Raw genomic sequence first — 18,277 nt, 5'->3', positions numbered from 1 at the left:
AATCTCAGAGCAGACCGGAACAATTTATATTTTAATGGATTTGAGGAAAGTCAAAGATAGCACCTTCCACTGTGTATTCAGGAGAAAAATCCTTTTTTATTGATCAAGGCATTCACTAGTACATTAGGTACTTTACATTTATTATTTCATACAATCTTTGCAATAATTCTTTGATGCACATTTATCGCCATTTTATAGATGAGGACTTAAGTTCAGAGAGATTAAGTAATTTGGTCAAATTCACGAGCTAGTAAATACCTGGACCTGAGCCCAGACCTACCCCCAAACGCATGCTGTTTCTACTCTAGCTAATTTTCTTTCCTTTTTTCCTTAGTCAGGTTCACAATCAGTTCAAAATAAAACATGAAGTTCTTAGATTATATATGGATAAGAGTAGAGGTGAGTTCTAAATAAAGAAGTAAAATGCCTTTGTTTACCATAAAATTAAGTAAATAATCATGAGATTATAAAATTTAAAAATACAAAATTTCCCGAAGGATGTTTATTTCATTTATACTGACTTCCTTTTCAAAACCTATGGAGAATTTCCTCATTTAAGAGAAATATTTAGTTTGCTTTCTTTCCTGTATCATGATATCTTTGATTCTGGCAAAGAACACAAGCCTCTGGGATTTCTTATTAGAATAATTATTTCATGTCTACTGGCCTAATATTTCAAGATCTTCAGCGCAAAGGGTTTGGGATAGTTTCAGTCCATGCGTGAACCCATAGCTTGAGCAGTAGTCCACTTTGACATTTTTCTTCTAAATGTTCTGCTTTTTTGCAGGTAAAAATCATAGCAATGAATGAGAATGTTGCTCTTAGGTCAGCCCTTGATAAAAATCTGAAGAGTGCTGTGACCACAGCCTTCCTCATGCTCCCTGAAAGCTTTTCTGAAGAAGACCTCTTTATAGAGATTGCTGGACTCTCTTATTCAGGTTAGTAGACTTGGTGCTCATGTTTTCTGCAGGAAAGAGATGCATTGTTTTTGTTTGTTTGTTTGTTTTAAAGATTTTATTTATTTATTTGACAGATAGAGATCACAAGTAGGCAGAGAGGCAGGCAGAGAGAGAGGAGGAAGCAGGCTCCCTGCTGAGCAGAGAGCCCAATGCGGGGCCTCGATCCCAGAATGAGCCAAGGCTGAGGCTTAACCCACTGAGCCACCCAGGTTCCCCAGGAGATGCATTGTTTGAAGACCACGCATACAGACATCCTGCTTCTCACTCCCTGCTGGAGCTGCAGGCCCACAACCCCACCCCCACCCCCATCCCACCACCTCCTCTGGCGGGGAGGGGGTCGGACTGCCAGAACCCCAGGATTTGCCTCCTTGCCTCCAAGGGCTCTTCCTCTCCACCTCTGTATGTAAATCACCCCAGGGTAGTCTTACAGTTGTTACTATTCATTTTCTTTTGGAAACAATTCCAAACTGACAGAAAAGTTTCATTAATAAACAAAGAACTCCCATGTGCCCTCCACTGCCCTTTGCCAATTTTAGTGTTTCCTCACATTTGTGTTATCATCCTCTTTGTCCCAATGGTTTTCTAACTGGAGTGTGCATCCGAATACCCTAGAGGTACTGAGTGCACCCCCACACAGCTGCTTTGGGAGATCAGGGGTGGAACTGAAGAATTTGTATTTCTAGCAAGTGGGTGAAGCTGATGCTCCTGCAGCGATCCCACTCAGAAAACCATGCTCTCTCTTTACCTGTAAAGATTATATCATGTATTTTTTTCTGAAATATTAGAGAGTAGCTCACACATATCCTGTTCCCTTCAAGCCAAATAGTTCCAATATATGTTTCCCAAGAACAAGGACATTCTCTTCTATAACCACAACACAGTTACCAAATTCAAGAAATTTTACACTGAAATTTTATCAGATAGATGATCCATAGTCATATGTTGCAGTGATGTTCTTTCCCTCTCAAGTACACAGTCCAGTCAAGGATCATATTTATTAAAATGCCCTCTCTCTTCTATCTTTTAATCAGGAACACTTCCTTAGCTTTTCTTTTTCTTACATGACATTCACATTTTGAAGACTTAGACCAGTGATGTTTGTGCCCTGATAAGCAGAGTTTTTTCTCTTCTAAGCAATCCAAGAGGAGACATTTGAAGATCATTCGAATCTCCTGCTTCTTATCAAACTTTCCGTCCTAGATAGAGCATTCATTGAAGATTCATGCTCCAACCAGTCTTTATTATGATGGTTACAAGTAGGGACTTTCCAACTCCCCCACTCCTTGACCATTAAGAAAAAGCTTTCCCATCTTCCCCATTCATTGGTTTATTTATCTAAATCTTAACTTCCTTTCCCTTTCTTCTTAGACAAGTGTGTTCCTCAGAGATGTCAGGGGCCCCTTCAAAGGGAGAGGGGAAAGCTGAGAGGATATAGCCCGGGGCCTCTCACCCTAGCTGCAACCAGAGGGGAGCTCCCCTTCCTGTTTAGTGTATTAAGGATCCATGTAAAATTTTATTTACAAAAAAAGTAGTCCGTTACTTTAAAAAGTTTGAAACCACTGTCTTAAATAAGTATCTTCTTTCCCAACTTTTAAGTGTGAGTCAAAGAACTCTGTGCTGAAAACATGTCAAAAGCAGTTTACTCATTTTCTGAATCCCTGTACAGGTAAGATTTTATGAAACTATAATGCTAAAAGAGACTGTGAAGGCCTTGTTCTCGAGTTTTTTTCCCCAAAGTGCAGCTAACAGAACTACAGCTGCAGTTGTAACACTGGAGAGAAGGGAAGTGACATGCCCTTGGTCTTGGTCACTTGGTCAGCTCCACATGGCAGCATCCCTGCCTTTCAACAGGAAATGGAGGGTCAGAGGCTGCTGTGGCTGGGTACCGGAATAAATGGGCCTTTGTGCAACATGTAGGAAAAGGGGGTCACCCTGATAAGATGATTCCCTCCCCTTGTTCCCTTGTGAAAAAAGATGGGCCCAAAACCTTTTATAAAGGGTTAACTCTGTGGGAGAATGATGCAGAGCCAATTTCTCCTTTGCCCACACCATTGCCACTCCTCCATTTCCTCCACTGTGATCAACATCAGCGTAGTGTCAGGTGGATACCAGGAGTTCCTATAAATTCTGAACATTGACTCGAAGTGTCTTGAATGGCATAACTGCCTTTATGTATTAGCAAATTTCAAGTTAGCATGCAAGCTGCTATCAGTCTTCAGCTGATTCTGTTTTGCCTCCTGGATGGGCCCTGTTTTATATTCCTGGTTTCTCCTATACTGTGAGACATGTACAAAGTGTTCAGTGAGTTCTTGTTGACTCATAACAGTATCATTGTCTGTTTTGCTTCCTTTATAATTTTTATGAAGGACTGGTGTGTAGCAGTGCTATACCAGACATAGTAGGTGGGGAGGGGGTTAAGTAGAAAGATTAAAAAATCAGTAGGTCCGGGGATATATAGATAAATCGATCATTGATTCCATCATTGAATTCTCACACCGTAACCCTGTTAGTTCAATCAGTATTTCCTGTGTGCCTTCCATGTGCCACACACTATGCTAGGCCCTGGATATACACTGGTGAGCCTGACATGAGTAAGACTCCTCGTGGAGTTCGTGTTCCCTTGGGCAGAGGCAGGTGGTAAAGAAGCAGAAAGGCCATTTTAAAGAGCACCAAGTGCAATAAAGAGAAGAAAAGAAATCCTGAGGAGGGTCACCTTTACCTTGGATAGGCAGGGAGGGCCCTCTAAAGTGGTGATGTCTAAGTCCAGATCTAGTAGTGGCAGGGAGCCCACCCTGAGCTGATGGGAGAAGGGCACATGGGGAGAGCTGCTTCCTAAGGGGCAGGTCCTAACCTTGGTGCGCCTGATTCTGGCTTTCTCAGCTTCTAGTTTCTCCCATTTCTCATCTTGTCTCCTCTTGCTCCCTTGCCATTATATTATTTATTGCTTAACCCGGATTTGGATCTGAGAATTTGGCCAAGTATCCTACATTACTCATTTCGCTGAGGTTGGCTTCTTTTTACTGCAAAACTTAGGACACAATACTTGGCACATCCTCTCCAGAGGGAACTGATTCCAAACCTATGCAGTCCCCAGTTTATAAATGAGACATTTTCCAAAAAGCAGTCTATCAGCCAGTTGTTTAGAACTGGGAACATATTTTTACACCAAGACAACAGCATATGATATTCCTAAGCCAGGACACTGTATAATTTATGATTACCTACTCCATAAAATAATGAAATTAGAGTAGAATAGTGAGGATGGGGAAGGATCTAGGCCCTACAGGTAGATACCTTTCATAGGTGTGAGACCTGCCCCAGGCCATGTGTTGAAAAGCAAGCTTTTCCTCCTTGATTTCTGAGAACCCAATATCCTTGAACTAATTGGATTCTATCCTGTCGGCAAACCTCCCAGGGCCCCCAGAATATTCCAGACTACAAATTAACTCACAAGTTTCATTTTTATTTACAACTTTGACATTTATTTTCTATGTTGCTCCTAACCTGCATAGGTCAGCATTTCTCCCTGGAATGGGGTAAGGATAGGGAAACAGGAAACAGCATCTCTCCATGTTATTGGACAAGCTCCTGCCAGTAGTTACTAGCAGAGGCAAGATCTGTCTGTATTACTAGTAGTAGTAATAACTCCTTACATTTTATATAGTATTTAAGGATCACTTTGACTGGCTTGGGGGGGTCGGTATTGATGACATTGTTGTAAATGATGGTGAGAAAGGAGTAGGTGGAAGATGAGAGCCTGCAGAATAGGGGAGGAGAAAGCTTTCTAATCCTTCGGTTATTCTTAGAAGTCAGCATTTAAGTAAACAGAAAAGGAAAACCAAATGAGCTTTAAAGGGTCACATTGACCTTTCTCATGTAAGTACAAACTATTAAAATGACTAATTTTACATAATGATCCTAGTTTAACATTTATCAAATGAATCAGCATCCCATACCTCATGAAGAATTAAAGCTATAATTTCTGCTCTAAAGAACTTCACATTAATAAACATGTAGTCATAGTGAGTCAGTGATAGACTTAAAAAACAACACATATAGAAAAGGCAGGGAGTGTGAAAGAACACGGCTTATTTAGGAAAGAAGGAATAGATTGATGTGACTGAAGTCCATGCCTCATAACAGGAGAAAATAGCACTTATTATTATGTGCCAGGAACAACTCTCAATATTTCTGATCTAATAACTAGTTTAATCTTTGCAGTCTTCTTTTGATTTGCATGCTCATTTATTGCCCTGTTTTAAGATGAAGAAACGGAGGCCCAAATCTTTCTGGTAGGTTCATGGGTGGTGGAGCTGGAATTGTAGCCCATGCTCTTCACCATTTATCTTCATTGCTTCTCAGGTATTTTGGAGAAGAGGTTAGGCCCTGGCCAGGCCAGATAAGGCATTGAATACAAAGTCAAATGAGACTGGAATTTGATATCCTGTACACACCTGGGAACCACAGGAAGTTCCAGACATTGTGAGGTGGCATGAGATTTGTTGCTGTAGAAAGATCGTTTTGCCAGCACTGTTCAGGAGGGAGAGAGACTAAAAACAGGGAAAGGCCTTACTCATTGAGCAAATAAGGACAAGAGTCTCCTATGCCAAGCACTCTCTAACCTCTGTGGATGAAGGAAATAAATCAGGCGGGCATCGACCCTGAGATTTTGGGGCTTTCATTCCAGTTGAAAAGTCAGACAGCAAACTCATGGCAGTGCTAGAATAGGGGAGGAAAGCTAATGTGGCTTATAACCAGGGAAGTCTTTGTGGAAGGTGACATTTGAACTGAGCACCAACGGATAAGGACCCACGAGGAGAGCCCACATGAGAGCTGTCTAGGCAGAGAGGGGTCTAGTTAGGACTGTGCCCATGTCCAACCAGCCTCACATCCTCGGCCTCTGGAACAGTGCCGTGGCACAAAGTGGCACAGCACACTGTCCATCTTTGTTGGCTATTGATAGGGTGAGTGGTGATGAGGCCTTGAATTAGAGTAGCATCTCAGCAAAGTACACAAATTCTTATGAGAAGAATTGACATTCAGCCCTTAACTTCTTAAATTAAGTATCTTATTTTGTACCTTGCTGCCTTTTTTTTTTTTTTAAACATTCTACTCATGGAAGGCAGAATTAGGGAAGTGTTTAAAAGCTGGGGCTCTAGAGTCAGAGGTCTGGGTTCAAAGCCTGGCTGCATTTTTTATTTTTTGTCTTCAGGCAAGTTTCTTAGCTCCTTGTAATTCAGTTTTCTTCATCTTTAAGGAAGGGTTTTATATAGATTAAATGCAATCATACATGTAAATTGCTTAACACAGTGGCTGGCTCTTGGTAAAGGCTCAGTAAGTGTTATCATTGTCATTTTGGATACGTGATTGTACTCACACAGCCCCTTGATGTAATAAAATGTAATAAACAAAAGAAAGGGAAAGACCACCGTCAGACCTTAGTTTGAATACTGGCTTTGTAGAGGTGCTTGAACCTTTTGGAGCCCGTTTTCTTATCTGTAAAACAGAATAACTGTCCTGTTATTTCAGTGAGTTAATATAGAAAAAATTCCTAACATCATACCTCTTTGATAGTTGGTGCTTAGAAAATTATTGCTATCATTATTTATTACTGTTAACATAGTATTCCTGGCCACACAGTTTTGTCTTAGGTTGAGACACCATTATTTGCCCATTCAGTGATAGATGGACATTCACGTTGGCTCCACTTACCATTGTTTTATTAATGCCACGGCTGTGAATCACTTTGGAGAAATTACTTTGGTAGGGAAATGGGGGAGAGGGGGTCACTAACTTCCTGGGATGTGTTCTCCAAAACAGAATTTTGTTGTTAGTTAAAAGAATTACAAAACTTGTTACATGTTGACAAAAATTAGCAGGCATTAGAATCCACTTAGATCAAGTGGATTCGTTTGGTCCTTTCTTGTCCTTACGGAGTAAAAAACACCTTCAAGCACTCTTGTGTAAGAGAGAGAATGGGTTTCTTTCAATGCCAGATTGTCTGAACACAAGCTCAGCTACTTCTAGGAATAAGACAAAGCGAGGAAGTTGCCAGTTGAGTGATTCTTGGAGAAAAAAAAATTAGAACTGGGTGCCAGCCCTCTGAAGTATGAGTAAACATCCTCATTTCTGGATCCTAGTAAAAGCCAGTAAAGAAACTTCTTCTCTGGAGAGCTATTAAGATTTATTGCATGAGAATCGAACCATCTGAAACCTTGCAAACGGTGCCATTGGATTACTTGACTATTAGTGATAGACTAAGTAATTTGGAAGCATATTTCTCTATGCTTGGCAAGCTTGAGCTTTTGCTGAAGCCTCAATTGGACCTCTATACTCAGTCACTGGTTAATTTCTGAGTACTCCAGAAGGGATATTAATCGTCAATAATACCTAATGTTTATGGATTACTTACTATATGTGTCAGATATTGTTCTGTATTATGTGTATTAATGCATTTAATTCCTGAATCTTATAAGCGACCTACTGTTATTGCTTCCATTTTATATTTGAGGATACTGAAGCCTAGAGAAGCTAAGTAGCTTGCCTTGGGTCAGGTAGCTTATGAATACCAAGCTAGGACATAAACACAGGGGATCTGGTTCTAGAACCCTTTGCTCTTCTACCAATGGTCTATTGTGGGTATCATTCCTGGTCCATGCCTGGGACAGGCTTCTCCAGGTCCCTGGGTGACTTATCTCCCTCCCCCAGCCGCTCCCCTGCCCCTACCCTGTCATCTTTCTCTGCTTGTGTTCTCTTCACAGCACTGTCTGAAATACTGATTATTTTATTTGTTCGTTAGTTGGTTTGTCTTTGGTCTTTGTTCCACTACTAGAATGTAAAGGGCAGAAATGTTTGTCTTATTTTGTCCTTAGAGTGGTACCTGACACATTCTAGCTGTTTAGTAAATATGTAATGAATGAATGGATGGATGACTGTAATATTGGTTCCTTCTTGAACCAGTATTGTCAACCTGATTCCTCCCCTTCCCTTTCTACACTGATCTATTTTGTGTTCGCTAAAGTGTGGAAAAGAAAAGGTAATTCAAATTTATATCACCGTGTGCATCAGCTGTTTATTCCTTTTTTAAAAAAGGTTTTATTTATCTGAGAGAGAGAAAGAGGTGCAAAATAGGGGGAGGGGCAAAAGGAAAGGGAGAAGCAGGGAGCCTGACCTTGGGCTCTACTCAGTGATCCTGAGATCGTGACCTGAGCTAAAGTCAGATGCTTAACTGACTGGGTCACTCAGGTACCCCAAAGCTATTTATTCTTATCTCATTGTCTTCCACATGCAAGTGGTATGATATGGTGTCTTTTCTGCAGCCATGGAGATATTTGGGGAATATATTTTGAATGGTGCAGTAGACTGCCTCCTAGAAATACTGTCCTAGTTATCTGTGTTTAAATAAGTATTGTATTGTCCACATACAGAAGAATGACTTTGGGCCCTTTTCTCATACTATGCACAAAATAAACTCAAAATGGATCATGTATAGAAGAGTCAAATGTAAGACCTAAAAGTCGAAAGCTTTTAGCAGAGTGACTTTGGGTTAGGCAGGGGTTTCTTAGATATACACCAAAAGCACAAGCAACAAAGAAAAAATAGATAAATGGGAAAACTGTATGAAAATTAAACTTTTGTGGTATAAACAATACCCTCAAGAAAGTGAAAAGGCAACCAATAACTTGGGAGAAGAGATTTACAAATTGTATATCTGATAAGGAATAACACCAGAATATATAAAGAATTCTTGGAACGCAATAAAAAGACAAATAACCCAATATTAAAATAGGCAAAGGACTTGAATAGACAGGTTTTCAAAGAAAGTATACAAATAGCAAGTAAGAACTTAAAAAGATGCTCAACATCATTAATCATTAGGGAAATGCCAATTAAAACCCCAGAAATGGTGCTTCGTACCCAGTACAATGACTATAATTGAAAGACAAGAACAAATGTTGACAAGGATGCAGAGAAATTGAAACTCTCATGCATCATTGATAGGATTGTAAAAGGGTGCAGCTGCTTTGGAAAAATAGTTTGGCTGTTCTGAAGATATTAAACATAGAGTTACCATATAGCCCAGCAATTCTGCTCTTAAGTATCTACCCAAGAGAAATGAGAACACATATATGCACAAAAACCTGTACACAAATGTTCATCATAGCTTTATTCATAATAAATAGCCAAAAAGTGGGAACAACCCAAATGTCTATCAGGTGAGGAGTCGATTAAAAAAATGTGGTACATAGGGGCACCTGGATGGCTCAGTGGATTAAGCCTCTGCCTTCGGCTCACATCATGATCTCAAGGTTCTGGGATCAAGCCCCATGTTGGGCTCTCTGCTCGGCGGGGAGTCTGCTTCCTCCTCTCTCTCTGCCTGCCTCTCTGCCTACTTGTGATCTCTCTAATAAAAAAGTAAAATCTTTTTTAAAATGTGGTACATCCATCCAATGGAATATTATTTAGCCATAAACAGGAATGAATATTGATACATGCTACAACGTGGTGAACTTTGAAAACATAATGCTAAGTCATAAAAGACCACTTATTGTACAATTCCATTTATATAAAATGTCCAGAATAAGGAAATCTAAAGGCAAGTAGATTAGTCTTTGTCTAGGACTGGGAATGGAAGGATGGAGGGAGACAGAGAGTGGCTGCTAATGGGTACAGGGTTTCTTTTTGGGAGGCCGAAATGTTCTAAAATTAGATGGTTGAATAACCCTTTAATATATACTAAAAATACTTTAAAAAATTGAATTATATATTTTACATGGTTGAATTGTGTGGTATATAAATTATATCTTTAAAAAATAACCTGTTATAAAATGAATATTGGGGCCACCTGGGTGGCTCAGTTGGTTAAGCATCTGCCTTTGGCTCAAGTCATGATCTCAGGGTCCTGGGACTGAATCCCACGTCAGGCTTCCTGTTCAGCAAGGGGTCTGCTTCTCCCTCTCCTTCTGTCTTCTGTCCCTTCCCCTGCTCATGCTTTCTCTTTCTCAAATAAATGAGTAAAATCTTTTTAAAAATGAATATTATTTGGGGCCCCTAGAAGTCTCAGTTGGTTGAGCATCTGACTTCTGATTTTGGCTCAGGTCATGACCTTGGGATTGTGAGATCCACATCAGGCTCTGAGCTCAGCATGGAGTCGGCTTGAGTTTCTGTCCCACTGCCCCTTCCCCCTGGCATGTGTGTGCACCTTCTCTCTCTCTCTCTCAAATAAGTAAATATTTTTTTAAATGACTATTATTCAGCCATATCAACATCCAGTTTGGGCTACTGTTCTTAAACACTACCACATAAGAAATCCCCACTTCTGTAATCCACACTGAAAAGACCTGTTTTTTTTGTTTGTTCGTTTTTTTAAGATTTTATTTATTTGACAGACAGAGATCACAAGTAGGCAGAGAGGCAGAGAGAGAGGAGGAAGCAGGCTCCCTGCTGAGCAGAGAGCCCGATGTGGGGCTCGATCCCAGGACCCTGGGATCATGACCTGAGCCGAAAGCAGAGGCTTTAACCCACTGAGCCACCCAGGCGCCCCAAAAGACCTGTTTTCATAGCACTTCCTGCCTCAGGTAGGGCAAAGATCTTTATATCTCCAATATCTGGTACAGCTCCTAGTACTTACTAGCCACCCAGATATTTACTGAACTGAAATAACAGCAGTATTGCAAAGAGTTTAAGAGGGAAAAAGTTAGCCAGTTTTTATTTTCAAAGACTTAGGGCTTCCTCTACCCTGCTGTCCTTTCCACATCCCATATGCATATCATAGCAACAGTACTATCTGCTTTACTACTTACAAAGCATTTGCTACTGCCTTAACTCATTTAAATCTAAAAATAACCTGGGCACCTGGGTGGCTCAGTTGTTACGTGTCTACCTTTGGCCCAGGTCATAATCCCAGGGTCCTGGGATTCGAGCCCCATATTAGGCTCTCTGCTCGGTAGGGAGCATGCTTCTCCCTCTCCCACTTTCCCTGCTTACGTTCTCTCTCTCACTGTCTCTCTCTCTGCTAAATAAATAAATAAAATCTTTTTAAAAAATAAAATAATAAAAAATAGGGGTGCCTGGGTGGCTCGTGGGTTAAAGCCTCTGCCTTCAGCTCAGGTCATGATTCTTAGGGTCCTTGGATCTAGCCCGCTTCGGGCTCTCTGCTCAGTAGGGAGCCTGCTTCCTTCTCTCTCTCTCTGCCTCTCTGCCTAATGTGATCTCTGTCTGTCAAATAAATAAATAAAATCTTTGAAAAATAATAATAATAAATAACCTAGTGAGGTCAGTGTGATGGTTACAGCCATTTTACAGATAAGAAAACTGACTCAGAAGGGTTAATCTCCAGTCACCCTAGAACACTGCCAGACTTGAAAGTCAGGGTCTTTCCACCGGGCAGTGCAGCCCCTTACGTCCCTACGTTCATAATAAGGCCCCTGGCCATTGGTAGCATGCTGGAATCACAGAGCAGGCCGACTACAGATGCTTTACAAGCCTCTGGGTTTATTTCATTTCAAAGTTGAAGAGAAATCATCCTTTTGGTTACCCATTGTTATTAGACTGGCAGTTTTCTGGCTTGAGCAGTCAAGAGTTAAACTTACCAGTAGAGGTATAAAATAAAAGTCAGCAGTCGGTTTTTCTCAATCCCTGTGTTTTGTTGCAAACATCTCTTGAGGTAAGAAAAATGGATTCTTACGATCAAAATGCTGGGCCATGCTGTGCCCACAATTTTATTCATTTTGTTCAGAAGAAATGGGTAGTAAGCCCATTTGCTTGCTGTTCCCTGTGGCTGAGCTAGTTCTGCTGCACAGCAGTTGGAGAAATTCAATTCAGCAGACGTTTATTGATGTGCCTTCCATGTGCCAGACAGTGCACAAGGAGATGGAGATACAGGGATGAATACACCCCAGTCCTTGTTCTCATAGAGTCCAGAGTATTTTCCAGGCCCTTTAATCATGACATGCAGATGCTCTTTATGGTAGACTTTGGATTAGTTTGTTTTATATTTTGGTAAAATACAGCCACTCTTAGAAAGTTACTATCTAAAATGTAAGAATTCCTTGTTGAATGTACAAGAAAAAAAAAAAAGACACACCTGTTTAGAATTCAACGGTGATCGGAACTGATCTTTCACTTCAGAGCCAGCCACATTGGTTTCAGAGTTGGGTGACATTTTTTCCCTTCCAAGATTGATAGAATCCATTTATAGGCTCTAAATAAAAGCCTAAGGATTTACACATTGAAAGTTAACCCAGCTGCCTTTTCATGCACATTTGCCAAGTTAGCACATCTTTGCACCCCATGCATCTATTTAAAAATGCTAGAAGTAATATGCCAGCATTATGGAAGTGAGAGAAATGGAGGAAAACTGCAAAGTACAGTTGTACTAGTCACCTAAAATGTCACTGCCCTGATACCAAGAGGTGGCTGTACCTTTGCACGTCAATCTCCTCATCTATAAAATTGGGAATACTTATCGCCTTCTTTAGGAGGCTTTGCCAGGACTAAATAAGTTAACAGTATAAAGCGTGCACGCCCCCAAAAAGCCACAATAAATGTGTACTTTTTAGAGTAAAAACATTTTTATGTCATCTTTTTGTCTCGTTTTTCCTCTTTTTGTACCAAGTTGTTTTCTTGTTGTACTTTTGTTTTCTTAGTTTCTTACTATTATATGATCACTTTCCATCTTGCTATGTATGGTTATTATAATGTTTAATGGTTGCACACTGTTTTGTGGTAGGATATGGCAGTACCATTGGAACTTATCCATTCCCCTGTTGTTGGACATTTGGGCTGCTTCCAATGTTTCAGTATTATAAATAGGGCCTCAAGAACAGTTGTATATATGCAGTGTATTCTTTTACTTACTGGGAAGTCTCGGGCCTGTGGCTTCATCTCTGTCTTTGTTGCCCTGATACTAAATGGGGATAGAATAGGTATCTATCTGAGAGGACAGGGATGTGTGGATTAAATGAAGGAATACAGCAAAGCACTTGCATCAGTGCCTGGCTCTTACCAGGTGCTCAGCAAACATTACCTCCGGAACTCTGGGTCTGTTCCTTTAGGATTGCTCTATAGAGATGGAGTTGTTTCATCCACTGCTTTCCAAAGGATTTTACCAGTTTAGGATCTCAATGGTATTTTGTGAAAGGACCAATTTCTCTACACCCTCACTACCCCAGGATTTAACTGTGTAACTCTTCCCCTTCAAAATGTAGTGAAAAGAGATGCCTGGGTGGCTCAGAAGTTAAGCATCTGCCTTTGGCTCAGGGCATGCTCCCTGGGTCTGGGGATTGAGCCCCACATCAGGCTCGCTGCTCAGCAGGGAGTCTGCTTCTCCCTCTACCCTTCCTGCCTGCTCTGATTTCTCTCTGTCTCACGTTCTCTCTCAAATAAATAAAATCTTCTTTAAAATAAAATGATAGTGAAAAGTTTGCCCATATTGGGGCAGCTTGTTACAACTGGAACTCTCTTCTGCTCACTGCCCTGAACAGACCTCATGTCACAAATGTTGGATTGCAGAGGCTGTTTTTATGTTTGTTTTCCTAAAGCTTGTAGTCCGCAGCTGCTTTCCACGAAATTGTGCTTTAAGTTGGTCCTCTGAACCTTTAAAACCCACCATACTTTATTCCTTACTGAAGTACATAGTATTGGGTATCAGTATTTTTTCTAGAACAAAGCGATAGTTTGGTCTAGTAATATCTGTTGTGACACATAATAATTTCAATTATTCCCTCCTCTCCTGCCCACCCCACCCCCCGAGAAAATGAATTGGCAAGGGTAACCATATGTTTGGGTTTGCCCAGTTTTTACTTATCCTGGTATGATTATCCATCACGCCCACTTCACCCTCAAAAGCGACCTGTTCAGATGATGAATTACACTGTCACCTGATGCCTCGGAATTTGTTAGCACCCGGGGTACCTGCCTACTCTTACTACCTCACTGTTTTCCCAGATGACTTTCTACCTGTCAGGAAGGTTTCATTACCGTGTTCTTACCAGCCTTCACCTGGGAAGCCCTCACATGCACCCAGCCTGTTTGAACATGGATTAGCCCAGTAGGGCTTCCCTCAAGTTTTCACATTTCCTTATCTTTTTTCCTCTGCATCTTGCCGATAACTGTCAATGGCATAAGCAGGCCAGGGCACCTCAAATTTGTGTCAGAATTGGCTCTTTGTCTTTCAGAACTGTTTATTCTGCAGCTCAATTCATCCCACAGGCAAGTGTAACATTCCTCATTTCTCACCACTTGCGATGTAAAACATGGTATCTGCTTTCAAGAATTTCATCTTAAATGTAAACCTCTTACTAGGAATCTTTTTTTTTTTTTTTAAAGAATATGGACTTCTTTTTTTTTTTTTTTTTTAAGATTTTATTTATTTATTTGACAGACAGAGATCACAAGCAGGCAGAGGAGATGGGGAGGGGGGGAAGCAGGCTCCCTGCTGAGCAGTGAGCCAGATGCAGGGCTTGATCCCAGGACCCTGAGACCATGATCTGAGCTGAAGGCAGAGGCTTAACCCATTGAGCCATCCAGTGGCTAGGACTCTTAATGCTCGCTGCTCTTGTCCTTATCAAATATGATAGATAAAGTTCTTTATATTCATAAAGTACCTCAAAGCCCTTGCACAAACACACCAAAGAGGTTCAAGCCAAGTAAGCAGTAGCAAGGACACATCCAAGGTGACACACAGCCATCAGCTCCATGATTAGTCACAGAATTTTGCTCACAGGATGGAAGATTATAAGTATAGGTGCATTTGCATTGGAAAAACAAAAACAAATCAGCTTCTCAATGATGATTACCTTTTGCACTTAGGTAACTGCATTTTAACCAGAAAAAAGGGCTTTATGATTTGAGAGGCTCTGTTTGCCCCTGAAAAAGTGCCTGCATTTCTTGGGTAATGTATTAGTCACAGTTTTAAAGAGGAAAGGCAAATGATTTGAATGTGGGATGCCACCATCTTGAACTAGCATAGGATGAATATGGGGCTGTAGTTTTGTAGGTCAGGATGTGGACTATCAATGGAAAATTTGTCTTTCCATTTGTTTTAACCAGGTGACTTTCGGATGGTGGTTGGAGAGGATAAGACAAAAGTGTTGAATATTGTGAAGCCCAACATAGCCCACTTTCGTGAGCTCTATGGCAGCATACTACAGGAGAATCCTCAAGTGGTGTATAAGATCCAGCACGGCAGACTGGAGGTAAACTGTATGTGAGAAATAATTTATATTGTTTCTAAGGCAAGAGCTATTTTAAGAGGAAGAAGGGTTAGAGCAATATGATTAGTGTGATAACATTTACAGTTTATAAAAAGTAGGTTTCATATGTAAACATACTAGTCCATGTATTTGGAATAATGCCAAAGGTAACATAAGAGACAAGTAATAAGAGGCCACCTTTGGGAAAGGGAACAGGGGCTGATGTGGGAAAGGACCTGTCTTTACCATGTATATCTTTTTTGCCATTTGAAATTCTTACTATGTGTACTGATTACCAGTCAAAAACAAGTGAAAATAAATTCTCAGATTCTTCATTCCCAAACCCACTTGCCTCCCCAGACGTAACCTTACTGACAGTTCAGCATATATTCTCCCAGATCTCTTTTTGTGTGCATTTTTGTATTTATTTGTACATATACACATGTATGAGTTTGGTCTTTGTTTGTTTGGTTTGGTTTTATGTAAATGGGCTCTCACTTACATATATTTTTCTGATGCTTATTGTTTTCCTCACTCCTTGGGTTTATTATATCTTGGCTTTCCTTTTGATACATCAAATGAAACTTTGTTCCCGAATATCTTTAAAAATTATATATATAAATATTTTAAAGATGGTATTTATTTATTTGAGAGTGAGAGCACAAGCTGGGCAAAGGGCAGAGGGAGAATCAGAGTCCCTGCTGAGCAGGGAGCCTGATGCAGGGCTTGATTCTGGGACTCTGGAATCATGACCTAAGCCAAAGACAGACGTTAACCGATTGAGGCACCCCCAAAAATTATATTATTAAATATTTGAAAGTAAATATTAAAGAACTCTTCCTTTGAGTAAAGTAATTTGAATTTAAGATTTTTTAAAACTCTGGAAACCACAGAGTTATTTTTTATGTTTAGCACAAAGAACACTGCTCTTCCTCTTCCAAATAATAGGGGCAACTAATTTTTTTTTTTAATATTTTATTTATTTATTTGACAGACAGAGACCACAAGTAGGCAGAGAGAGAGAGAGGGAAGCAGACTCCCTGCCCAGCAGAGAGCCCGATGTGGGACTCAATCCCAGAACCCTGAGACCATGACCTGAGCCGAAGGCAGTGGCTTAACCCACTGAGCCACCCAGGCTCCCCTAGGGGCAACTAATATTATATTAAATATAGAATTAATGGAATTTTTACAACTGAAAGGGAACCTTGAAAAAAAAAGGAAGTATTTTTTTTAAAAAGAGAGAGTAACATGAAATGCCCAGAATTTTGCAAGTTTTTTAAACTTTTTACTTTTCTCAAAAAAATGCACGCACATGGTTTAAAAACCAAATGGGATCTCAAGGTTTATAACAAAAAGTAACAGTTCCCTACTTGGCACCTTCCGGCTTCACAGTGCTTCTTCCCAGAGGTGACTGCTTTCATCTCCTTAGCGGTCCAATGTTTACCTCCATGTTTCTAAACAATATGATGTCACTGTTATTTGTTGATTTTTTTTTCTGTTTTATACTTTATTTTTGTCCTCCTCTGTGGAAGATGAAGATTTTTTTACTCCCTTTTGTCACTCCCATCAACATGCTCTCACGGGTACACACTCACACGCACACACTTCCCTTCCCACCTCATTCCCTCTTGCTCCACGTACAGTTATTTCATAATTTTTGGTTAAGTTAATGTTTTCTATTTACATTATTGTGAAACTTACTTTTTCTTCATTGCTGGGATACACTACTATGAAATCTTCTTTCCTGTGCAAATGTGTTTTTCTTGGAGTTAATAATTGTCTCATTTTCTTCATTTGCTTAATTTTTTTAATACCTGTCACTAATTGATACCCTCTTACAGATCTGTATAGCTTCTCTCATCATAGACCAACACATCAGGTATTTTCTGTTTCTTGTTTTTCTTGAGGGTGTTTCTTCCTGGAGCTCCGTGTGCCCTGTTCTTTCTGGACTGGTTGTTTTCTAGCCTTGTGGCACAGCTCTTCTCCTGGAGCATCTTTTCATTATCACCCTGAGGGTTCTTTCCGCCTTCTCTCCTTTCCTAGGTTTTGGTTTTCTGCATTTTTTGTCTTCTTTTTTCATGATTACGCTTTAATTTTGGTGAAATATACCTTTTAGTACCTCTCTACCATAGGTTGCAAGGAAGCTAAATTTTTTGAGACCATGTACCTCTGCACATTCTACTCTTGCACTGATTGATAGTTTGGGGTACGTATTACATTCTAGGTTGGAAATAATTTCTCCCTCAGACTTTTTAAGTCACAGCATCCTTCTTCTAGTTTCTAAGTGTTGTGTTAAAAAGTCCAGTGACTTTCAGATTGCCTGTCCTTTGGATACAACTTTTTTAGCTCTCAGATAGTGTTTAGGATCCTTTCCCTTTTTCCAGTCTTAAATTTCATGATGATTTGTCTTTGTATATGTGTTTTTCACTATTATTCTGGCACTTCATGAGTGTTTTCAGTCTGGAAACTCTTGAGCTCCAATTCTAAGAAATTTTATTACTTCTATAATAATTTCTTCATATCCATTTTCTTACTTTGCTCTTTCTGGAATTTCTGTTAGCTGGTTGTCAGACCTCCTGGTTTGATCTTTTTAATTTTTTTTTTCTTTTCTCCTTCCTTTTTCTTTGGGGTTTTTGTTCTCCTTTCCAGAAGAATTTTTCCAATTGATCTTCTAGCACCACTATTAAATTTTTAATTTCCTTTGTTCTTTTTTTCTTATAGCATCCTGTTTTTGTTTTCCAAAGGCATTATCTTTTATCACCCCTTTAGTGGTCTTCATTATAATTTTTGAAGTTTTATCTTCTTCTCTACATTGTTTCTATTTCTCTTACTGTTAGAATCTGTAGGATTTCTCCAGAGACATCATCTACTCCCTGGTTTGGAATCAGAAAAGATTGCCTAGCTGCCAACTTTTGGGAAACTGAGCAAGGGAAAGGGGCTGGGAATTTTCTTTAACCCTGAAGATATTTCCACATTCCTCGCTATGGCCTGTGAAAGTCTGCATGATCTAAGTCCTAATTTATCTCTTATCCTGGGGAAGCTTACAAGAGTAAGATTTATGGACCAAATTACAGTTCCCGGCACTACTGAGGTTGTCACTGACACCCCCCTGCTCCTTCCCGT

At 40.1% G+C, this 18,277-nt stretch overlaps 1 protein-coding gene across 12 annotated transcripts in view; it reads left to right on the top strand.

Moving 5' to 3' along the window:
- TAMM41 (TAM41 mitochondrial translocator assembly and maintenance homolog) overlaps window positions 1-18,277 on the top strand; it is a 62,097-nt gene that overhangs the window by 13,093 nt on the left and 30,727 nt on the right. For 10 of the 12 annotated variants that reach the window (XR_004281790.1, XM_032327465.1, XM_032327482.1 and 7 more), the window contains 2 exons: window positions 788-938; window positions 15,012-15,157. Coding sequence is in view for 11 of the 12 variants with exons in the window: in XM_032327465.1 (XP_032183356.1) it covers window positions 788-938; window positions 15,012-15,157 (297 nt within the window). In the remaining variant the exon portion in view is untranslated. Of the gene's footprint in view, window positions 1-787; window positions 939-15,011; window positions 15,165-18,277 lie in introns of all 12 variants that reach the window. The other 2 variants (XM_032327529.1, XM_032327518.1) reach the window with 1 other exon arrangement.

This window comes from Mustela erminea, chromosome 1 (genome assembly GCF_009829155.1).
Source record: "Mustela erminea isolate mMusErm1 chromosome 1, mMusErm1.Pri, whole genome shotgun sequence".
NCBI lineage: Eukaryota > Metazoa > Chordata > Mammalia > Carnivora > Mustelidae > Mustela > Mustela erminea.
The sequence above is the reverse complement of the archived record's forward strand: the minus strand, read 5'-3'. Positions and strand labels throughout refer to the sequence as shown.